At 51.2% G+C, this 24,837-nt stretch overlaps 1 protein-coding gene across 1 annotated transcript; it reads left to right on the top strand.

The window, feature by feature from the left end:
• The first annotated feature begins 348 nt into the window (after positions 1-348).
• Positions 349-6,965, top strand: LOC133339098 (E3 ubiquitin-protein ligase TRIM62-like). The gene is made up of 6 exons (XM_061547216.1): positions 349-919; positions 2,091-2,186; positions 2,999-3,232; positions 4,411-4,433; positions 4,972-5,066; positions 6,412-6,965. Exons 1-6 carry the CDS (start codon positions 359-361, stop codon positions 6,963-6,965), a joined length of 1,563 nt encoding a protein of 520 aa, XP_061403200.1. The 5' UTR covers positions 349-358.
• Positions 6,966-24,837: the final 17,872 nt, after the last annotated feature.

The following is a 24,837-nucleotide window of genomic DNA, read 5'->3' as shown; positions in this document are numbered from 1 at the left end:
GACTGCCTGAGCTACAGCCAGCGACTGCCTGAGCTACAGCCAGAGACTGTCTGAGCTACAGACAGAGACTGCCTGAGCTACAGCCAGCGACTGCCTGAGCTCCAGCCAGTGGCTGCCTGAGCTACAGCCAGTGGCTGCCTGAGCTACAGACAGCGACTGCCTGAGCTACAGACAGCGACTGCCTGAGCTACAGCCAGAGACTGCCTGAGCTACAGCCAGAGACTGCCTGAGCTACAGCCAGAGACTGCCTGAGCTACAGCCAGAGACTGCCTGAGCTACAGCCAGAGACTGCCTGAGCTACAGCCAGAGACTGCCTGAGCTACAGCCAGCGTCCGTCTCTGAGTGAAGCCACAGGGCCATGGCGAGTGCGGCTTCCAGTGGTAGCGAGGCCCCAGGGGAGTTGACCTGCCCCATCTGCCTGGACGCCTTCCGCTGCCCCTGCACGCTCAGCTGCGGCCACTCGTTCTGCCTCAAGTGCGTGGAGGGCGCCTGGGATGCGGCCGAGTCCTTCTCCTGCCCGCAGTGCCGAGTGACCTTCCCTCAGAGGCCCAAGCTGAACAAGAACTTCACGCTCGCCAACCTGGTGGAGCAGCGCAGTTCCGCAGATGAATTGGCCACCGTGGTCTTGTGTGACTTCTGCAACGATGGCACGACTGCTGCCTCGAAGACCTGCCTCAGGTGTGATATGTCGTACTGTGCGACTCATGTAAAGCCTCATCAGGAAAACCCGAAGTTCAGGGACCACATTCTGGTGGATCCAGGCACGAATCTGGAAGACCGCAAGTGCAAGACGCACAGAAAGGAGCTGGAGTTTTGCTGCCTACAGGACAAGAGCTTGGTCTGCACAACCTGCATCATCGCAGGAGACCACAAGGGTCACGATGTGGCTACGTTAGAGGATGAGCACAAGACACGGGAGGTGAAACGGTCTGTGTGTGTGAGCCGGAGCCTCTCCTGCGTGAAGTTATAATTTACCAGTATGACCTGATACAACTGAAAAACTTTCATGTGTACAATGTTTTCTCAAAATTACGTGAGTGCATAGACTGTGGTTTGTATACAAAATGTCGTATGTGGTAGAGAGAAGCATTCACTAAAATGTAAACGAAATGTACAACGACTGGAACTGCGTGAGCTGCAGTGCTCACCGCTTGGTAGCCTCGTGCCGGTCTGTGCCAGTTTAGCGCCGCACTCTACAGCAGCTACCGGGTCACTGGACGTGGCGTTCCAGAAATGTCACGTGATTTTGACAGACCAAGTATTTTCTGACCGTATTTATATTTTCATCAAGATGCTCTCTACGGAATTTCTCGGACACTCAGCGACATTGCAGACCCTCCTTGTACCATGTAAAACTAAAATAAAACTACTTTATATTTTTCCAAGTGTAACCCACTGAGCTATGAAGCTCTTTTTCAGAGGCAACCTGGCCAAAAATGACAGCTCAACGAAGTGGCTTATCAAGTCTAAATGTATGGCAGCCAAACACTCTAAACGCACCTTCCTAAACGTGGACACAAAAACGGAGGACCCAGAGAAAAATCCATGCGACCATAGAGAGCGACATGCAAACTGCATATATACAGGCATCAGGCACGGGTTCGAAACCACGACCTCCTGTATAGCAGGCAAGGCAGATAACATCTCGTGACTCCGGTACCCTGTCCACCCACTACTCAGATAACCCCCCCAACTATTACGGTATCCCCGCCCACTACTCCAGTAGTCCCGCCCACTGCTCAGATAGCCCCACCCACTACTTATGTAGCCCAACCCACTAATCAGGCAGCCAAACCCACTACGCAGGTAGCCCCACCCACCTCATTTGTAGCACCAACCACTACGTAGGTACCTCAACCCACTTCGCAGGTAGCCCCACCCACTACACATGTAGCCCCACCCACTACTTAGGTAGCCCTGAACACGTTTGAGCTCCTCGTGAAATTAGTTCCCTGCAGCACTTGATCCCCCAGCCTCCATTGCTGCACCGGGGCTACTGCCCTCGTCACTGTGCAGGGGTTCGCGTGGAGCGGGGTGAGAGGGGACACTCAGAGAGTGAGTGGAGTCTCCCCTGGTGACGTCTCTCACAGAAACAAGTGGGAGAGGAGACGCGGGCGGTGCAGGAGAAGAAAAGGGAGGTGGAGGAGTCCGTGAGGCGGATGGAGGCCGCTCGCAGGGACGTGCAGGTACCACGTCTGGGCCAGACTCTGACCCCGTGACTCCACTCTGAGTAGGGTTTGTGATGGAGGACAACTCCATTCATTCACGTGGACTTCCATTGGCTCTAAACACATCGTGAGACTAAAGACAAAGCGGGCAATGCGCCTTAATAATCAGGACGAGCATAGAGATGGTTCTCATCTCCAGTGGTGGAAATTCCACACTCCCATATCTCCATACAACCTACCACTTCAACGACTGTTAACTATATTGGTCAGATGAGGTGGTACATACCTCTTATCCAATACTCTGGTGGCAGAGTTGGTGATCACACATAGACTGTTGTACACCATCTTACTGACATCACTCAAGCTTTGGGGTGGCCAGGTGGCAGTATAGCAAGTGGTTTCATGATCCCTTCTCTTCAGCCGTACATGTGGTTTTCTCTCACATTCAAAATATTAATTTAAGGAGGAATTGGCCTAACTTCTCATTTCATTAAGGCTCTTTACAGATTTCCCTTCGCTTCATGCAAAGGTAAACAAAGCATCGTCCTGATAAACTTGCACAATGATAATGGTATGGATGCTAAATGTACTCATGATGGTATTTGATGATTTCATTGCCTCACAGCCCCCGCCAGTTATGGCGAATTGTGTTGTAGTGAAAATGCAAAGTGGCGTTATCAGAGGCAGAGGAAGAAGGAGGCCTCAATGCTGCAGACTCGTATCACTGTCTGGACACCTTAGAGTTGCACTCGAGTCACACCGACCTGAATGTCATTTCACAAAGGACCAGACATTTAATGAACAGAGGTGGCATTTGTTTCTCTTTGCAGGCATCCATGACAGATAAAAAGGCCTCAATCTCGGTCAGATTCACCCGCGCGAGAGCAGCGTTGGATGCGGAGGAGAAGGCGGCTTTAGAGCAAGCGGAGCAGAAAGGGCGCGACCTGCTGTCCCAGATTGAGAAGAAGATCGCTCACGACCAGCGCGAGATCAGCGAGCTCCAGGCAGCAACCACTCGCCTGCAGGCCCTAGCGCAGGAGAGGGACTCGCTCGCGTTCCTGCAGGTGAGCGATGAGTCTCCAGTGTCGCTATTGGCACAGAGCCCTCTCACCAGCAGCAGCAGCAGAGGGAGGCTCCTGAATGAGAGTTCACATCCACTGGGCTTGAGAACACAGCTCCACTCATGGACTCGCATCGCAGCTCCAGTGGCTGCCATGTGGAAGCCCAGCTCATCTTTTCTCAGTTGAATTTATTATCTTTCCCGTCCTTTAACAGATTCCCATTTAATTGGTTTCATTGTGAATATAAACTAAATGTTAATGGAATTTCACTTTGAAATCAACCATACAACAACAATGCACACGGTATTCATGATTGTCATCAGCCATAATCTATCCATTTAACACGTAGGCTTTCGCGACCTATATTATGAATAATCTATCCACTTATTGAGGGAGGCCTCCCCAAGCCGTTGCCACATCTCATGGTGCCGCGATGCAACAATCCACCAGCGCCTGCTCACGACCAGATTTCATCTCTGCTTGTTACTTTGTATACCTCCACTTGGATGCGCTAACTTCATTGTTCGTATTAGTGATGCTCAAATAAATACAGTCTCATACACTTATTTAAGATATAATTGTGTCTGGAACATCACTTCTACAAGATCTGCACCATGTGCATTGGTAACTCCAGAAACTTCTAGTCCTACGTTACTCTCAACACAGATCAATATCAACCGGTCTCACTCTGAAATATTTGCCCTGCAAATGAATGTTGGTCCTCAGGGGGGTGGCGAGATGTTAACTACCTAGCCTGGTATACCCAACCCTGACGTCCCTATATATTTGGAGTTTACATTTCTCCCTCCATGGTCGTATGGATTTTTCTCTGGATCCTCCAGTTTTTCCTTCCACATTTGAAACGTGCGTTTAGAGTATTGGGCTGCGTTAAATTTCCACGAGATGAACCACTTCGTTGAGCTATCATGTGTGGCCAGGTCGCTTCTGAAAAAGAGCTAAATAGCTCCGTGGGCCTTACCTGGAAAATAAATTGTAGTTTATCGTTAACTATCAAGCGGTCTCACTTTGAAACATTTGCCCCGTAAGTCAGTGTTGGTGATCATTGGGTCATAAGCCAAGACTTTGGGGTTTATATTCCACCCACGGTGTTGCGGTGGGAACTCCACTGATCACGAGGGATTGGAGGCAGAGTCACAGCAACGCATCTCTCTCTCCCATAGGGGCACCTGGAGGAGACGCGCAGGTAAAAGACGACTATTACTCACGACTCGACACACGACAACATGGGACTGAGTGTGGGGTGCGGGCAGTGAGACATTGGCTGTGTGTGGGGATGGTGTTCGTGATGATGCTGTGTGTGGTGATAATGCATGATGATGGTGTCTGTGATGATGCTATGTGTGGTGATGCTGTGTGATGGTGCTGTATGTGATGCTATGTGTGGTGATAGTGAAGCTGTGTGTGATAATGCTGTGTGTGGTGATGCTGTCTGATGGTGCTGTGTGATGATGATGTGTGTGGTGATGCTGTGATGATGATGGTGTGTGGTGAAGCTGTCTGATGATGATGGTGTGTGTGTGGTGTGTGAAGCCGTGTGATGCTGTCGGATGGTGCTGTGTGTGATGATGCTATGTGTGGTGATAGTAATGCCATGTGGTGATGCTGTAATTGTGATGTGAGTAATGCTTGTGTGATACGTGTCTATGTGTTGGAGCTGTGATGATCCTGTGAATGACGATGCTCTATGTGAAACAGTAGCCATGTCTGTTCTGCTTTCACAGGGCAGGGAGGGTTACAGCAGATCCACACTCAGCTCCCAGCCAAGAGCACATTGCCTCGCTTAAAGACACCGAGGGAACTGTGGCCAAATACCTTTGTGAGTTCTTCAGTGTGAAACATGGGTGATGGGGCCATCTTCACGATAAATGATCATCATGTGTGTGTGTGCACGAGGTCGACTCAGCTTGAAATGCTTACCTAGTTTTGTGTGTAAACATCACCACTAGAGAGACAAAGGTGGCCAGGCGTCGTGCTGGCCACCAAGCCCCTCATGTGCCGTGCCAGCTTTCAAATGTGCTGATTTGCCCCGACAGTCTGTTAAGGCAACACGGGGAATATTTATCTTTGTTTACATCATGGAACTTGATGCGGTGTTTGAACATAATCGCCACTAGGGAGACAAAGGTGGTCGGGCGTGGTGCTGGCTATCCACCTCCTCGTGTGCCGTGCTGGTCTTCATAGACGCTTTCTAACAGCACTTGCCCCAATGGTCTCTGTCTTTGTTCACATCCCATTCCTGTACCCTGCTGAACAGAGCCATGAGACTCAGTGTGGTGTTCTTGTGTAAATAATCAGCATTAAGAGTCAGGTGTAATTGTGATGTTGAGATGGAATGTGTGCCTGTGAATGTGTCTGTGCATTTATGCATGGGGGGAGCCGTGGCATAGTGGTGAGCACACTGCACTACGAACCTATTTACCTGGGTGTGATTACCCGCCATGGCTAACATCAGTGGCAGGTGATATCTGATCCAGTCCTGGCCTCTGCTCGGCAGTTTCAACCTCATTAGTTCCTGATGTTAGTATTGGTCATAATGATGGTGATAGTGGTCGTGATGAGGATGGTTGTAATGATGCTGTTAGTGATGTGAGTGATGGGAATGGTGATAGCATTGGTGGTGGTGTTGGTCGTGATGTCAGTGATGGTCGTGATGGTAATGGTGAAATTGGTTATAATATAGGTGGTGAATTTTGTGATGGTTTTGCTGATGGTGCTGATGGTAGAGGTGATGATATTGGTTATGGTGGTCATGGTAATGATGGTGGTAATGATGGTTTTGATGGTCGTTGTGATGTTATGATGCTGGTCGTGTTGGTGATGTTGGTGATAGTGTTGATGATGGTGGTGATGCGGATAGTGGTGATGGTAGTGATGGTGGTGGTGATTGTTTGTGATGGTGCTAGTGGTGGTGATGATGGTGATGTTGATTATTGTGATAGTGATGCTGCTGATGTTCATAGTGTTGATGATGGTGGTGATGGTGATGTTTATGTTGTTGTCATTGATGATATTGATGGCGAGGATGCTTGGTGATGGTGATGTTTGTGATGTTATTGTTGATGGTGAAGATGATGGTTGCATATGGTAATGTTGATGGTAGTGATGCTGGATAATGGTGACAATGGTGTTCTGTAGTGACGAAGTTATCGCTGTTGTCACAGACGGATGCTCACCGACTCTGGACACAAACTCAGCTCATGACCAACTCCAGATCTCCTCGGATCTCAGGACGATGATGCTGTCCAGTGCCTCCCAGGGTCACCCCAATCACCCACACCGGTTTGATGTCTGTGTCCAAGCCCTGTGCCGTGAGAGCTTCTCGTCGGACCACCACTACTGGGAGGTGGACGTGGGGGACGCGCGGCGGTGGTGGGTTGGAGTCGCGTACGGGACGATCCCACGGAAATGGAGTGTTGGTGCTGCACAGCTGCTGGGATATAGCAACGTGTCCTGGTGTTTAGAGAAATGGTATAACAACTTCTCAGTGTTTCATGGTGGAGTGAAGACTGCACTGTCGGTGAGGGGGGCCCCCTCCCCCCGCAGAATCGGGCTTCACCTGCACTGGGAGGGGGGGCTCCTGGCGTTTTACTGCGCCGACTCCATGGAGGTGATCCACGAAGTTCGGCAGAGATTCTTGCAGCCTCTCTACCCTGCGATGTGGGTGGATAATTTTAATGAATCATTGAAGATCGTGGATCTGAGTCGTGCATCCTGAAGATGAAGAGAGATAGAAACCCAATAAACGGTGGAGAGGGGGATGGTGAGGAGAGGGTGAAGTGAGGGGAAGGTGGAACGGAGGGTGAGGTTAGGTTCAAGTTCAAGTTCATTGATTAGGTATAGCCCTGTGAGCCATTCGACTCTTGAATCGGGTGCAACCGCAACAAACAAAAAACAAAAACACTAACAAGAAAACATCTTAAAGTGAATATGTGAGTGTAAACAGAAATCCGAGAAAAGACAGCAAAACATTGCAGAAAAAAATCACCGTACACCAACGCTGTGTGCAAAAATCCCAGTGGGATGCAAGTCAAACAACCAACAACAACCACAAGACAACTTAGATTAAGGCAATCAGTCTAACTCTGTACTACAACAACACAAACGTGGCCAAACCAATATACTTTTTGAAATCACCAAAATAAAGCCATGAAAGCAATGAAACAGTGATCATAGGAACTGTGACGGAATTTTCACAATAAATGACATAAACAACATGTAACCCATCATGGGACCTCCTTTGCCAGTACCAAAATATACTAATAGGGGTTTTTCCCCTTTTTTTCTGGCAACAAAACTGACACCTTTTGCAAGGAATAATGCTTACATTAACCACAATACTTGCAGTCAAATGTAAACAAAAAACAATACTCTGATAATTTATGCATTGTCTTTGAAACTGATTGGTCCACACCAGAGACAGCTTTCTTTGGAGCCTAGTCTCATATGGTGTCGAACACCTAGTCTCATATGGTGTCGAACACCATATGAGACTAGGCTCCAAAGAAAGCTGTCTCTGGTGTGGACCAATCAGTTTCAAAGACAATGCATAAATTATCAGAGTATTGTTTTTTGTTTACATTTGACTGCAAGTATTGTGGTTAATGTAAGCATTATTCCTTGCAAAGGTGTCAGTTTTGTTGCCAGAATAAAGGGAAAAAACCCCTATTAGTATAACATGTAACCCAATCAACGGTGAAGAAGCGGGATGGTGAGGAGAGGGTGAAGTGAGAGGAAGGTGGAACGGAGGGTGAGGTTAGGTGAGGGTGAGGGGAGGGTGAGGTGAAAATTGAGGGAAGGGAGAGGTGAGCATGGAGGGGTAGGGTGAAGGGGTAGGGTGAAGGGGGAGGGTGAGGTTCAGGTTGGCGGACATGAGAGGTGTCGCCGGTGCAGAACAAATCGCAGGATTGTGTGTCCGCTCCTTTGCCTGCAGTGCGCGCTCACTTCACCACGCCTCCTCATCCCTGCGATTCACCATCAGCACCATCGTCACCATCACCAACATCATCATCACCCCATCATCATCACTATCAACAACAACCGCCATTCGCCACTAAGTGGCGGTGACGTCACCACGACGCTTGTGCCAGGCCATGTGCACCTTGAAGCTACCACGTGAAGTGTCGAACGCCCGCTGGCAGGAGGTCACGGCGCAGACCCAGATGCCACAAGTCGACTGACTGAGACGACTGGCTGATGCACCACCTGTGCCCCCTACTGTGCCAACTTGTGCTTTAGCCACCCGGCCCTCCGCTCGTTGTTGTGAGCGTCACTTCTCCGCCCTCCGTTGTTGTTGGAGGACGACTGCCTCCAACTGCCCAGCAGCGTCCTTCACGAGCCTCCTCCACTGAGGCCGATCTTGACACCGCTGGTTCCAGTCATCGGCAAGTCCACTCAGCTCCACGTCCTCCTGTACCACATCACTCCATCTCTTCTCGAGCCCGTGCCGCACCCGTTTAGCCCCCTCGATCCGGACGAACAAAAGCTGTTTAGGCATGCGGTGACTGGGCAGGCGGTCTACATGGCCCAGCCAACGCAGCCTTGCCTGCCGGAGGAGCTCACCGATGGGACTTTGCCCAGATCTTTCAAGGATTTGTGAGCTCCTCACACAATCCAGCCTGGTTAAGCCCAGAATGGATCGTAGGCAGGCCAGCCTAAATATTTACAATTGGCGAAGATGCTCTATTAGGGGGGTCCACGTTTCGCAAGCGTAGAGAAGGAAGGGAATGACTGTGGCCGAGAAGACCTGAAGCTTCGTGCGGAGCGAGAGACGCCACCTTCGTTGGTCGTAATATGCATCATGAGGGAAATGTGAGCATGAGGAAGCCGACGTTTTTGCTACCCAATGGTGTGCAATGTACTGCTTGTCTATGAAAAGACGCCGCATCTCATGATGCGTATGACGACAAAAAATCCGCAGACTACCTGCTGGATCTCCTCTCTGTTTCAAAGAACAAATTTGACCTAAGGTCTTCGCTCATTTACCAGCTTCACATTCCCTATTGCCGTACAAATACTGGAGCAAGGGCCTTTGCTATTAAAGCCCCCAGGGTCTGGAATGCTATTGCCAATAAACTGCAACTTGAATCACTACCTATGAGATCTTCACTCAAAACTTCTCTAGAGGAGTTGTACAACCCTAGCTGCCACTGCTATTCAGTGGCCTGAAATCAAATGTATCGCTCCGGATGACCGCTGCAAAGTAACATCTTGTGTTTTGATTATAGTGTGCTAATCTTTAAAGATACATTGAAAATTTTTGATATTCCTACTGATACTCCTGCTGTTATGCAGTGACTCATGCAGCCAGCTATGGTTGCAAAGTTTGGTCGTACATGTTATGTATATCGTTTATTGTTAAATTGGAATCACAGTTCCTATGATTACTGTTGTTACATTGTTTTTGTAGCTTTATTTTGGTGATTTCGAAAAGGTTCTGGTTTAGCCATATTTGTTTGTTGTAGTGTAATAAAGGACTCGACCACTGTATCTGTCTTGGTGTCCTTTATTCGGGTTCGTATACTTTTCCCACACGGCTCTCTCCCAGAGACCCTCCGCTTGGCAGCCCGAGGCTGCCGTCGCTCCCGTAGCCTTTCTCTCTTCCGTAGCAGCCCCGCTGCTGTTCTCCTTGTGCGGTCTCCCCGGCCGCCCTCGCTGCAGCCTCACCGCTGCTCCCTCTGTTCCGTGGCAGTCCCGCTGCTGCTGTAGCCTCACCGCTGCTCCCCGCTTCTCCGGGGTCGGTCACCGCTGGCCGACGGTGCCGATCCTTCTCTGTGTGTGTGTGTGGCGATCTCGCCACCCCACCAACCTCCGCCCTGCGTGGCCTTACTCTAACCCAGTCTCCAACAACCTCCCTTCTCTTCCGGTTTCTCCCCTTTAAGACCTGAACCCTCTCCCCCACGTGACGTAGCTCCTCCCCCCATGATGTCACATTCGGAAGGTCGTTTATGCCCGCATTACACCACCCTCCCCCGTAGAGAAAAATCCAGCCGACCTCGGCTGAACAACAACTCCAACAAGTAATGCGAGCGAACACGACCGAAACACACTAAAGGACACGAAGCATACAATAAATATAACAGTAAGAACAAGAGCACAACACTAACAATCAACGAAATGTAAGGGATTTTGAACGTGTGCGGGTCGCCGGCCCGTCCCGGACGGTCGGCGGCCCTCCCGCAGAGCGGGAACGTGACGGGGTTTTAGGAGCGACAGGAGGAAGTCCTCCTGTCGCTATTGGAGGCCCGCCAACGTCCCGGTCCCGTATCCCCGAAGGCTCAGCCTCGGAGGTATCCCGCGATTGTGCTCGCAGCGGGGTCGGAAGGGCTGCAGGGCTCGGAGTTCCCGCAGTCCTGGCAGGCACCCCCCGAGCAGAGCCCCTCGTCCCCTGCGGTGTCACGGCCGGTCTGTCTGTAACAGGCACGACAGGCGCTCTTGCAAGATCAACGGACACAGGCAAGGGTGAGTCGGCAGCAACAGACCCCGGCAAGGCAACATCAGGAGATGACGCATCAGGTAGAGGGGCAACATATGGCTTCAAGCGTGACGTGTGAACGAACCAACGACGAGATCCAATCCGAACACGTGCCGACTGAGGGTTGGGAACCTCGATGAGGCGAACCGGCCCTTGCCATGGTTTATGTAATTTAGGAGAGGTACCTGGCCGCACCTGCGGGCAATGGAGCCAGGCCAGGTCCCCAACCTTCCAGGGGCACTCCCCCTTGGAGCGTCGAGCATACCGCTCGTTCCGGGCCTGGGCTTTGGCCGTAGCCATGCGGGCCCCCTCCCGCGCCTCAGTGACCCGACGAACGGTGTCCCGAATGTAATCCGGAAGTGGCTTAACAGGTCTCCTCACTCCGGTTCCCAACTGCACATCCATCGGCGGCACGTTTTCACGACCGTACATAAGGAAATACGGCGAATATCCTGTAGCCGCATGCGGCGTCATCCGGTACGCCGAAAGTACCCCAGGGATGTGCAAATCCCAATCTGATTGTTGTTCACTCACCGTGTGACACAACATGGCGGACAAGGTCCGATTTAGCCGTTCGACCATACCATCCGTTTGTGGGTGGTATGGAGATGTCCGTATTTTCTTAGTCCCAAGAGCCGCGCACACTTCCCCCAACAATTTAGAAGAAAAATTCCGGCCTTGGTCTGTGAGGAGCCTCTCCGGCGCACCCTTGTCCATAACGTACCCAAATAGAAAGGCGTCTGTAATAGACGCGGCCGACTGGTCGGGCAACGGCCAGGCCATCGGCCAGCGGGAGAGGTACTCCACCCCAACCAGCAAGTATTTGTTACCCCTCGCAGATGGTGGGAAGGTTCCCAAAATGTCCAGTGCCACCAATTCATTAACTCGAGACACCTGAATAGACTGTATCGGCGGCACATAAGGATGTTTAGGTGGCTTTCGCCGGGCACAATCGGGACACGCGCGCCCGTGCCCGACGACATCTGTCGCCATGCCGTGCCAAAAGTAATGTCGCTGCAACATCAACAGGGTCTTCTGCACCCCCAGATGTAAGAGCGTGTCGCAATGCAGAGTCCTGATCAACTCGTACCGCAAGGATGCCGGTACAACCAGACGCCAGCGTTCCTGTAATCCTTCCCTCCACATGAGCAGACCATCCCAGAGAGCGGTTTCCGGCACACCGCCCGTACCCGGACCCCCACTCTCCCCCGCAGACCGCTTCCGTGAAGACAACAACGAATCATCCAACATTTGTTCCCGAATCCACACAGACCTTGGAAGATTCAAAACCCCATCAGCTGGTCCCGGCTCCATTGGAGCATCAGGCACCTCGACGGCCAACGCAACAGGCTGAGGGGGAGACTGAATCGGCGCACACCTATGCGTCCCCGACGCACACGCACAAGGGGATCGCTGCGGCAATCTAGAAAGCGCGTCTGCATTCGCATGACGCACCCCCTTCCGATGGTGAATTTGGAAGGAAAATTCTTGCAGCGTGTCCAACCAACGCGCCAACTGGCCGCATGATCCGTGCGCACAATAAACGAACGACCGTAGAGGTACGGTCGAAATTGTCGTAGAAAAAAAACAACAGCCAAAAGTTCCATGCGAGTGACGCAGTAGCGGGTTTCTGCAGGAGACAAAACCCGGCTACCGTACGCCACCACGCGCTCCACGCCCCCTTTGGACTGAGACAACACCGCGCCGATGCCCGTGTCACTCGCGTCCGTATCAAGAATGAAGGGGTGATCGAAATCCGGATAATCCAACGTCGGCGCCGTAGCCAATAGATCGCGCAGGCCCTGAAAGGCCGCCTCTTCTGGCGGTCCCCAACCAAATTTTCGTCCTTTACCCGTAAGGAGGTGCAAGGGCCTCGCGATCGTCGCAAAATTCGGAACAAATCTCCGATAATATGAGGCAAATCCCAAAAACCGACGCACATCCCCCACGGTTGCCGGGGTTGGCCAATCCCGGACGCACACTGTTTTGTCCGGATCCGTGGCCACCCCATCAGCACTCACGATATGCCCCAAGTAACAGACGGACCGTTGCAGTAGGTGACATTTGTTAGGCTTAAACTTCAAATTCGCGGAACGCATCCTCGTGAACACAGACTCCAACCGCCGTAAATGTTCATCAAATGTGCGGCTGAAGACGATAATATCGTCTAAATATATCAGACATGTCTCCCACTGCAACCCCGTTAATACCAGCTCCATCAACCTTTGAAATGTGGCAGGGGCAGCATTCAGCCCCATCGGAAGACAATTGAATTGAAATAACCCCTGCGGCGTACGGAATGCAGTTTTCTCCCGCGAGGGCTCGTCAAGGGGAAGTTGCCAGAATCCCGACGAGAGATCTAGCGTAGAAAAGAACTTGGCCCCCGACAAGGCATCGAGGGAGTCATCCATACGCGGCAGGGGATACGCATCTGCCACAGATATTTTATTCAATTTCCAGAAATCGACACAAAATCGCAATTTGCCGTCCTTTTTCTTGACCAAAACAACAGGCGCGCCCCATGGGCTGTTAGAAGGAGATATAATGTCCGCAGCCAACATGTCATCCACTGCCCCTCGAACGTGTTCTCGCTCGGCCGGACTCATCCGATGTGAGTTTAACCGCATAGGGGCAGCGTCCCCTGTGTCAATATGATGGTAAAGCAACGAGGTGCGTCCCAGATCCAAATCGTCGGAGCTAAACACATCCGAATAAGCCAATAACAATTTACGAATCGCACAACGTTGTTCCTCGGACAGGGAAGGATTTTCCCTACACAAATCGGCAATCCAGCGATTATCTGAAGCTCCCGGCTCTGAAACCCCAGCGACCACGCCCTGGCTGTGCAGATAATCCTGTGCCGTAAACGCCGTAGTGGCATGTGCCACAACCGTACCAGCCGGAACACATACATTCTCGGTACTTGCATTAAGCACCTGCAAAAATGGCTGTTGGTCCGGCCAGACAATAGTGTGCGCCCCAACCAGCGCCGATCCGGCCGTTATAGTGGCGGACGGTGACAACAAAACCCCAAATGCGCCTTGCCGACCAGGCAGAGGCTTCCGATACCGTAAGGGAATAAGCATCTGTGAGCCAGGTGGAATATCAACAGATACCTCGGACAGCACCTGCACCTGGGCGGCGGGAGCAGGTCGCCCCCAGGGCGACGGCAGAAACGAGATCTTACGGCCACCCGGCAATTCAATACAGTTTTCATTAATTTTTATCAAAATGGGCATCTTGGCCAGAAAATCAGTTCCCAACAAACAAGGAACTGCCAGAGATCTTGAAATTAACACAATTCCCGAGGCCGACACTTCCCCGATAGATATCTTAGCGTCCACCTGGCCCACAATGCCCATGCTACCCCCGTTCGCAGCGACGCACGACCCGTAAACCGGAGGCACGGCCTCTGGTGGGATGCCCAACAGGTGGAAAATGACATCCGATATAATGGTCGCGGACGCTCCGGAATCAACCAAAATACGCACGTCCACCCCTTGTATAGTACCAGGTACAGTGGACGAACCAGTAGCGGCCGCGACGACCCTTCGTGCCAATTTACGCCACTGCGTTACCGAGCGACATGGCCCAGCCGATGGCCTCCCGTTGTTAACAACACCCGGATCGCACGACAACGGTGATGGGTGAGGTGTAAAGCCTTGCCGGGTGTCTGGTGCGCACCGACTTGCCTGTCTCGGAGGTTCCTTCCTTGGCGCGTCCATTGACGAGGCCTCCTGCTGGGGCGGACCCGGGACGCGGGCCCAGCAGTCCCTGGCGTAATGGCCCTTACGCCCGCAGCGGAAGCAGTCGACGTCGTTGCGCCGCACCGCAGGCCCCCCTGTCCCGACGCGCCCGTGTCGGCGGCGCAGCTCGCGGGCCCGGCCAATTGCGGGCCGACCACGGACCGGAGGCGGCTGTCAGCTCCTGCGGGCTCTCCCCATCAGGCACGTACATTGCCTTCTTGGGATCCCAACCCACGGCACCTCCTTCGACGATGGGCCCCCCCGTCCTCGCCGTGACTTGCTTCCATCGGCGCAGGTTAAACTGGGCATCCAGACATTTGGCTGCCGCCCGGGATGTCAGCTTTTCGTGGCCACACACCGGCATAGGAATCCCCAGATCCCGGGACAGCTCGAGCATCTTACCCAAGATGAGAGGTTCAAGCAGGTCAGGCTTCGTCTCCGGGTATGCGGCCATAGCCAACTCCAGTACTGCACCCCTGTATGCCACCGGCGACTCCTCGGGTGCTCGCTGTCGTTGAACAAACCGGCGATGAGCATCATCCGGTGGCTCGTAAGCATCTGCCATCTCGTCGAAAACTCCTCTTAATGTTTTCTTCTTCTCGGCCGTTATAGAACGAAAGAATCTGACCGACTCGTCATCAAGAAGAGTCGGCAGAACCTCCAATGCCTCAGCGTCAGTCCACCTTGCAGAGCGTACTGCCGCCAAAAACCTGCAGGCGAAAGCGCTCCAATCGCACCCGATGGAGAATTCCTTAACAGTAGTGAGATGACGCCGTCCTCAGCAGATGACTCATCCGGAGGCATGTTCAAAATGGTGTCGCATCGCGGCGTGGTCAAGATGGCGGCCTCCCGCCGCGGAGAGCACAACATGGCGGCTTCCCGCCGTTCTTCTCCTGCCACGCCCAAGATGGCATCTTCGTGCCGCGTGGCTGATGGCGTCGACAGCGAGGGCAAGGCGGCGACCTGTGGACCACCCTCGGCTCTCCCCAACGCCGTCCTCGGCGTGACGAGCTCACATAACTGCGCCAGTACATTTTTCAGTGTCTCCAGCTGCTCCGCCATCTGTCCCCATCGCAGATCCGCGTCCTTTAATGCAGACGGGTCCGCCGACGCGGCGACATCTTGAACTCCCGGACCCGCACTCGTTCCAGCACGGATCTCCTCCCCCATCGCAGTCGGGTCCATCGCTGGAGGAAGGTCGTCGTCGTCGGATGATGAAGCAGATGATGGCGTCGGAATATTATTTTTTCTCAGTTGCTTTGACATGCCGTTACACTTCTGACACCAGTGTAATAAAGGACTCGACCACTGTATCTGTCTTGGTGTTTATTCGGGTTCGTATACTTTTCCCACACGGCTCTCTCCCAGAGACCCTCCGCTTGGCAGCCCGAGGCAGCCGTCGCTCCCGTAGCCTTTCTCTCTTCCGTAGCAGCCCAGCTGCTGCTCTCCTTGTGCGGTCTCCCCAGCCGCCCTTGCTGCAGCCTCACCGCTGCTCCCTCTGTTCCGTGGCAGTCCCGCTGCTGCTGCAGCCTCACCGCTGCTCCCCGCTTCTCCGGGGTCGGTCACCGCTGGCCGACGGTGCCGATCCTTCTCTGTGTGTGTGTGTGGCGATCTCGCCACCCCACCAACCTCCGCCCTGCGTGGCCTTACTCTAACCCAGTCTCCAACAACCTCCCTTCTCTTCCGGTTTCTCCCCTTTAAGACCTGAACCCTCTCCCCCACGTGACGTAGCTCCTCCCCCCGTGACGTCACATCCGGAAGGTCGTTTATGCCCGCATTACAGTAGTACAGAGTTAGACTGATAATCTAAATTGTCTTATGGTTGTTATTGTTTGACTTGCATCCCACTGGGATTCTTGCGCACAGCATTGATATACGGTGCTTTATCTGGAAGACTGCTGTTTTTTCCTAGATTTTTTTGTTGCACGTAATCACTTTCAGATGTTTCTTGTTCATGTTTTTGTTTGTTGCGGTTGCAAGAGCCGAATGGCTCGCAGGGCTATACCTAATCAATGAACTGAACTGAAATTAGCTCCCACACAGCGTTACGCAACCAATAAAAAGATAATGCCGCTTGACTGATTCGGAGTGAGACCTCTGCTGTTAAACCGGAGCCGGTCATGAGCACACTGCCCAGGTATAGGAAACTCTACACTCTCTCCACAACTGCCCCATCACCAATTGAGAGTTGTGGGGGTGGAGTGTCCGATGGTACAATTTCCAGGCAGGTGCTTAGTTTTGGTGGGGCTGATGGTAAGGCCCCAACTCCCGGTGAAAAGTTCCAGGTTCAGCAGCAGCGCCTCCAACTCCTCCTCTGAGTGAGCAGCATTCACCAGATCATCGGCATACGTAACATGGTTGAGTAATAGGGAGTCATCCCTTGACCGCACCCGGGCATCGATCAGCCTCCCATTATATCTGGACCAGATGGAAATTCCTCCGGTACAGCTATTGAAGGCTTCATGAACTACGTAGTCAAAATAGATGTTAAATAATGTGGGAGCAAGAGGACATCCCTGTCGTATCCCAAGGTGTACAAAAAAAGGCTCTGACTCCCGGCCACATAGTTTTCCCGGGCCCGCTCACCATCATGAAGGTCCTTAATGATCGTGAGCAGAGGGTCAGGGACTCCGAAAGCACGAAGAACAACCGAGAGCCTACTGATGGTATCATAGGCCTTGACCAGGTCAATAAAGCAGAGTTGTAGGTCTTGTTGGAATTCCCTACACCTCTGCTGTAGCAGACGGACAGAAAATATGGCATGTGCAGGACCGCCCTTTCCTGAAACGGCATTGGGGCTCCACAAGCCTCTCCTCAGCGTGCCTAGCAAGGCGATTTTGAATAATCCTTGCCAGGACCTTTCCCGGCACACTAAGTAGTGAGATGCCCCTGTAGTTGTTACAGTCTGTGCGGTCGCCCTTTTTAAAGAGGGGCACCACCAGGGTATCCTTCCAATCCTGCAGAACCCGTCCAGTGTTCCAGACTATTGTTACGTCATTTAGGGCAGTCTGTGCACACACGCCACCCTCCCTCAGCATTTCGGTTGGGAGATCATCTCTGTCTGGTGCCTTTCCTGGTCTCAGACTCTGGATCGCCTTCAGTACTTCTATAATATGAGAATATATCTGGCTCACTGACGTATCACAACTTGTCATGGTGATTGGCTCTGCCGGTCCTGGTTTACAGCCAATGGGGGGATGCCTGGGGGCATGGCCCTGACGTGATGGAGAGGTGACAGCTATTGAGATTGGTTCTGCTGGCTTTGGCCTCAGCCAATGGGGAGACGAGTCAGGGGCGTGGTCCCGGGAGCTGACGAGGGAGCCTGGAAGATTTGATGCAGGCTATCGAGGATTGGCGGAAGCGTACCACGTGACCCGGGTATTAAATAGGGGTCGAGAGGAACGACACGTGGTCAGAACGGGAACGAACGGAGGAAGGGGCCACGCGGGAGCGGGGCTCCGAGTTGCCACGTGGCAGTGCGTCTCTCTCTATCTGTCCCTCTCACGCTGCCTATCAGCAGCGTGAAGTAACTGTAACCTAAAGTGAATAAAAGACGGATTACAGAAGTCGTCTCAAAGAGCTTTATTACACTTCCACAACAGATGGCACCTCAGCAGGCCACTCGAGCACCACCGCCAGCCTGACACCATCGTCGTCGGAGGAGTAGAGGAAGCGATCCGGCGCTTGCTGGCTCCTTTCTACCATAGGGAGGTGTCAGAGGCAGCCTCCTTGTGCTCCTCTGCCCCTTCCCTGCACCCCACCGGGTGTCCAAGCTGGAAGCGTGGCCGGTTTCTGAGTACCGCTCTCGTTCCCTGCTGGCTGGAGTTCAAGAGCGGAGAGCCCTGGGGTCTTCCTCTATTCACCTTCTAGTCTCTGGTGGTGATTGACACTTTGTTTGCTGCAGGTGTTTCAAAATTTCAATCACTCACTTTCCCTATGCAGGTGTATTTTCTTTTGCCACTTATTTGTACCATGTGACACAATACACTACACTACTATACTCTACACTATACAATGCACAATACACTACTATAGACTACTATACACTACACTACTACACACTACACTACACACTACACTACACACTACACCTTCTTGGTTCTTGCGGTAAAGTCACGTAGAAGGGAAGTAATAAAATAATAAAAATAATAAAATAATTCTCACGACGTTTCGGCCACAACGCAAGCAGCCTTCCTCAGGTGAAAACCAGGTCTGTCGAGGCGACAGCGTCTGAATGAAACAGCACACGAGCTTGGAGCATATATATAAGCTGGGCGCCTTGACAAAGGAATTTGCATATCAAGAGGAATTTAGCATATTTATGGGAAATGCAGGAATGTGATTAGTACTACATATGCATGTGCATTATGCAGGATTAACAGCATCAAAGGGAGAGGATATGGGAAATGCAGGTATGTGAATAGTACTAATTCAGCATCAAAGGGAAGGGGTAGGGGTAGCATTAATAAAGGGAAGGAGTGTTAATAATATGTAGCTGCAGTAACTAAAACCAACACGTAAACAACTAAAGTATAAACTACATAGTATCATCAGTATACTTACTATACTCTACAAGAAGCTGAGTTACTAACAGTAAGTAATACATTACAATTCTACGTCGTAAAAATTATATAATATGCTTCCATCTATCAGTTAAGATCCTGATTGTGTTCACGTTTACGGTGACTTTCAGACCGCGTTCCACTCACTGGCATTATATTCTCCTCAGGGAATGGATTCTTTGCTCCGCTGCAAGTTTCCTCTCACTACTCACCCATTGACACGACGGTCAATGGTACAGTGTATAATAACAAATAGTATAACATTTATATGCTTAATACAATGTACAAAGTAATATATAGTATCATAATTGTATAGTGAATATATAGCAGTGTGATACACATTAGGGTGGGTATAATAATACAATGTATAGATGGAAGCATATGATATAATATATAATTTTTACGACGTTGAATTGTAATGTATTACTTACTGTTAGTAACTCAGCTTATTGTAGAGTATAGTTAGTATACTGATGATACTATGTAGTTTATACTTTAGTTGTTTACGTGTTGGTTTTAGTTACTGCAGCTGCATACTATTAACACTCCTTCCCTTTATTAATGCTACCCCTACCCCCTCCCTTTGATGCTGCTAATCCTGCATAATGCACGGGCATAATTAATACTATTCACATACCTGCATTTCCCATATCCCCTCCCTTTGATGCTGCTAATCCTGCATAATGCACAGGCATATGTAGTACTAATCACATTCCTGCATTTCCCATAAATATGCTAAATTCCTCTTCATATGCAAATTCCTTTGTCAAGGCGCCCAGCTTATATATATGCTCCAAGCTTGTGTGCTGTTTCATTCAGACGCTGTCGCCTCGACAGACCTGGGTTTCACCTGAGGACGGCTGCTTGTGTTGTGGCCGAAACGTCGTGAGAATTATTTTATTATGTTTTATTTTTATTATTTTATTATTTCCCTTCTACGTGACTTTACCGAAATAACCAAGAAGATGAATCCCTGCAGTCACGAAAGCTTTAAATCGAAATGTGACAGAAGTTAGTTGTGGGGCCGTCCATAAATGACGTCACGCACCTGGGGGGAGGGTGGTCAGTCATTTGTGACGATGTGTGACGAGGGGGGGGGTGAGAAATGTGACGTCACATCAAAATTCCAACTTTAAATAAATATATCATTGTTATAACAACACTCATTGTTATAACAACACTCCTACAACATCAGAGTGCAGCGCCACATTAAATACGCACTACAATGACAATAGTTTAAAGCGATTTGAAGCATGTTTTATTTAAAAAATGGAAATATGATTTTGGGGGGGGGGGGGCAGAGCTTTGTGACGTCATATTTGAGGGGGGTCTGACTTTTTGTGACGCCGTGTGACGAGGGGGGGGGGGGTCAAAAATCGTCTCAAATCGCGTGACGTCACTTATGGACGGCCCCTGGTGACACATACGCGCACGAGAGAGAGAATAATCCGTGGCTGTGTTTGGTTGTTCCATTGAGAGAAGTTGGACGACCGTCCGCGATCTGTGATCGCAACGAACGTTCACGTTGCATTCCCGAGGAGCAAGGCGGTCCATCATCACACTGTGACCTGCATCCACACCCAAAGGTGGCTTCATCAGAGCTCAACGCTGACCCACGCAGGACACGCCCCCCTCCCTCAGGCCCCGCCCACCTGCCCTCAGGCCCCGCCCACCTGCCCTCAGGCCCCGCCCACCTGCCCTCAGGCCCCGCCCACATGCCCTCAGGCCCCGCCCACCTGCCCTCAGGCCCCGCCCACCTTCCCTCAGGCCCCGCCCACCTGCCCTCAGGCCCCGCCCACCTGCCCTCAGGCCCCACCCACCTGCCCTCAGGCCCCGCCTACCTGCCCTCAGGCCCCGCCCACCTGCCCTCAGGCCCCGCCCACCTGCCCTCTGACCCCTGATTTTGGCGGGAAACCAACATCAGATTGGCGGCAGTGATGTTGCTAAGCAGCGAGGCGGTGAGACACGGGCTGAGGTAAAAGTTTTACTTCTTGCGTACAGGCACGTGAAATAAAGTCACTGTGCTGATTACATTTACTGTGCTATGAGGTAGGGAACAGTGGTGTAAGGTTACAACTTGTCCAGGTAGAGTTACGTGATTAAGAATGTAACAACTCTATAGCATTCTGAGGTAAATATTTCAATAAAGTTTTTTGGATTTAAGCTGCGAATGTTAACATTTATAGCAACATAGTTACATTGCTTAGGTTATTCTCAAAACTCGTTTGTAAGTGTGACTTAAATCAAAAGTAGTTATGATAGGTAAAAATGCTGTATTAACATTATTGACGTAAATCAATCGAGAATTTAACGCTATAAAATGTCTATAAAAGCATATTTAAAGTTTAATATGTATATTTACGCATTCAAAATAACGTAGATATGTAGCTTACATGATTCTAAATACAAGTGTGTAAGTTTGCGTATGATTACAAGTGTGGTGGTCATGTTGACACACACGCGTGCCAGAACCAGGGTGCTTACCGGTACGGGATGGTTGTGTACTCCTGGCCGGGACCCGCCGGGGGGAGGGGGCTGTGGGCAGTGTCTACGATCCCACAGTACCCCCCGCCCCTCGGTGGGGAGCGGTAGAAACCGGTCTGGACCGGTCGGGCCAACGGCGGTTGGAACCCCTCTGAGGGGAGGGGGCTGGGGGAAGCTACGATCCCACAAAACCCCGCCCCTCAGGGAGAAAGAGTATATAAGGCGGGTCCCTAAGAGTGCGAGTCAGTTCGCCTCAAGCCAAAGTCAGAAGCCGCCTGGAGAAGAAGACCCTGGACCCCAAGCCACCGACGTCCTTCTAAGGGCCGGGGCTCAGTGCGGTGCCAGTGGTCGAAAGGTTAGGACCCTGAGGTTCCCTCGGCCTGATGTCCTTCTAAGGGCCAGGTCCGGACAGGCCAGTGGTCAGAGACCAACCGGGCCAGCGGTGGGTCAGCCTCCCCTAGGTCTAGCTAGCCGGAGGGCTAGAGTAGACAGAGTTGTAGGTACGATAGCCCGGACGAAGTACCTCCCCAGCTTGTGGGTGAAAGGGGCCATTACCCCTTTGTGTTAGGGTTTAAGTGTAAACTGTTTGGTATAATAAACCGTGTTTCCTCTACGAAGACTCCGTCTCCCTACAAGAACATTAAACGTGTATTGCTTTCTTTAGACTGTAGGTTAAAGTCACTTTGTATAAATAGTAATACTCAAGACAATAACACGTGATGCGTGATTCTTTTTTTCCTTAATTTTTTTTATTAAACATTTCTATTTTCTAATCAAACACGAGCAGCCCGCACGGCCTTTGTACCTAACTGTCCGTCCCTCCCTCTCTCCCTCCAGCCATCCAGCCAGCAACATGTATTTTCCTAATGTAGTTTGCTAGTATGATGATCTGAGTACAACACGATAGCATGATTATGCATCCCACTCATTTGTGTGGAATGCCCACCCTGGGGTGAATGGTGGATTAGGATGGAGAGGGGGGGTTGTGACGTCAGCACAACGCAAGAACCCGGCTCAACGCTGTGGGGTGCGGTGGTGACGTCATCCCACAGATGTGCGTCGTGACGTCACCACTTGCTCGCCCGCTCGCCAGGCAGGCAGCCATGAATCCAGTCAGGAAAACTAATTAACATATGTACAGTAATGATTATAATCACATTGCAACATCTGGGCTGTTCGTGAGCCTTGGTTTAAATAAAGCCTGACTGCTGCTGATGAGACACTGATTGTTGAAACCGGTCCATAGTGTTGCTTGCATTGAACCAAATGCCGCTTCTATTAGGCACTCCCAGAAGGTCGTGCCTGCGACTGATGGGATGAGTTAAACGTTACGTGGTGTTTATTATGTCTTAAATGTTTCATGTGGAGATAAGGGATTTCTGAAGGAGGGGGGTGATGATGATGGTGATGATGATAGTAATGGTGATGGTTATGAAGGTGTTAGTGGTGGAAATAATGGTGAAATGGTGATGAGGGTGATTGTGGTTTTCACGGTAATGATAGTGATGGATGTGATAATGGTGATGATTATGGTGTTTGTTGTGGTATTGATGACCATGATGGTAATGATTGTGATTATTGTGATGATTATGGTGTTTTTTGTGGTATTGATGATGATGATGATCATGGTGATGATTGTGTTTATTTCGATGACTTTGGTGGTTTTTGTGGTATTGATGATGGTAATGATTGTAATTATTGTGATTATTGTGAAGATGATGGTGATCATGATGGTGGTAATGATGATGATGGTCATGATTGTGGCAGTGGTGGTGGCGATGATGGTGACGGTGGTGATGATTGTTATGGTGATAATGATGGTGATGGATGTCACTATGGTGGTTTTTTGGTAGTTTATGGTGGTGATGGTGGTGGTCGTGGTGATGATGGGCATAATGATGTTGATTATGTTGGTGATATTGATGATTAGAGGCCGACCTAAATTCGGTTTCGGCGCCGAAAGTTGGCAAATGGCCTCTTTTAGCATACTTTCGGTTTTGGCCGAAAGCCAATGTTTTTTATTTCGGTTTACTTTTGGTTTCGGCCGAAAGTCAATTTTTAACTTTCGGTATGGTTTCGGTTTCGGCCGAAACTGATATTGACTTTCGGTCGTCAACCGAAGATCTATTTTTAGAATATAACGCTAGTGCTACGTCTATCTCTCTGCCTATCGGCCGGTCAGTCGGCGCTAGGCAATCCTATGCAATAGGCTGCAAACACACACGTCAGCAGCAGCAGCTTGGGAGCTAGGTTACAGCCACAAAGATGGTCTGCTAATGTCAACAGACGGCAGCCTGCATTTGCATCCGTGGGTGGAGTTGTGGGGGTCGCTAGCCCCCGAGATCCCTCCCTCGATAATGCTAACGGCCGGGCTAACATCATCAATCGCCCCCCCGCTGCTAGGTTCCTCACCCGTGGTGTGGGAGCCGTCGCCCGAGGATTCCCCTCCACCGCGGGTCCGCGTAGCAGGCATGGTTAATTACGTACGCGCACACCCACACACGGCTCTGCGCGGCACTCACTCAACACTGACCACTCGCGTTAGGATCGCGCACCTGTATTATACACGTCGTGAACGTGCGCGCACACACATACAGCTCCACACGCGATACCCACTCTTGCGCCGCTCTGCGCCGCGCTGGCCGCTCACGTTATGATCGCGCACCTGGGGTACGCCGATTACGCACGCCGAGAGCTTACGCATACACCGTACCACACGCGTTCACACTTATAACACGAGATCACACGAGGCCACGATCAGCTATTAATGATTTATTATCCGCTACCTGGAACTAGATGTTAAATCAGTGAGTCGACGAGGTTGGCCTACGCTGATACCTCTATACCTATTCCCGATTTATCTGCTATGATTCTAATTCACCTTCTTACTTACTGTTAAGTGTCCACGGCGGTCTGCTGATCCTTGTGCTAACCGCGTGCCTCGGTGCGTCGCACGGACGTCTGGGTCGCTGGCTGGAACTGCGTCTGGTCGCCTGGCGCTGGAGGAAGAGCCCGATTTCCCCTTTGCGCCCCCCTATTTATCCTCCCTACCTCAAAGGGATGCTGCGCTGAACAATGGGCTCGTGCACCTCGAGCCCGCGCACGGCGGTTCCGGGCGCTTTTGATATGCTAATCAGTGAGCGGCGTTGGCGGCGTACATCCTAATTACTCCCTTACCCTTCCTAACAATGGGGCCTGCGCGCTCAAGCGTAATGATCCCAACCCTCCATGACTATGCGCAAGAGCCCCTGCGGTCCCGCTATTCATGCTGTCCCCTCCCTCCTCCGTCTGTCTCGTCGACCCGTGGGGGTGTGTGTGAGGGGA

This window comes from Lethenteron reissneri, unplaced genomic scaffold (assembly GCF_015708825.2).
Source record: "Lethenteron reissneri isolate LAM-NWPU_2019-01 unplaced genomic scaffold, ASM1570882v1 scaffold_1640, whole genome shotgun sequence".
Lineage (NCBI taxonomy): Eukaryota > Metazoa > Chordata > Hyperoartia > Petromyzontiformes > Petromyzontidae > Lethenteron > Lethenteron reissneri.
Note: the sequence above shows the minus strand (reverse complement) of the source record. Positions and strands in the feature narration are given on the sequence as shown.

What these genes read in the sequence shown, in the direction of transcription:
- LOC133339098 (XM_061547216.1), top strand. Translation starts at nt 359, where the DNA reads ATGGCGAGTGCGGCTTCCAGTGGTAGCGAGGCCCCAGGGGAGTTGACC. An exon ending in ACTCGCTCGCGTTCCTGCAG is followed by an intron (nt 3,233 to 4,410) that starts GTGAGCGATGAG and finishes TCTCTCCCATAG; the next exon opens with GGGCACCTGGAGGAGACGCG. An exon ending in AACTGTGGCCAAATACCTTT is followed by an intron (nt 5,067 to 6,411) that starts GTGAGTTCTTCA and finishes CTGTTGTCACAG; the next exon opens with ACGGATGCTCACCGACTCTG.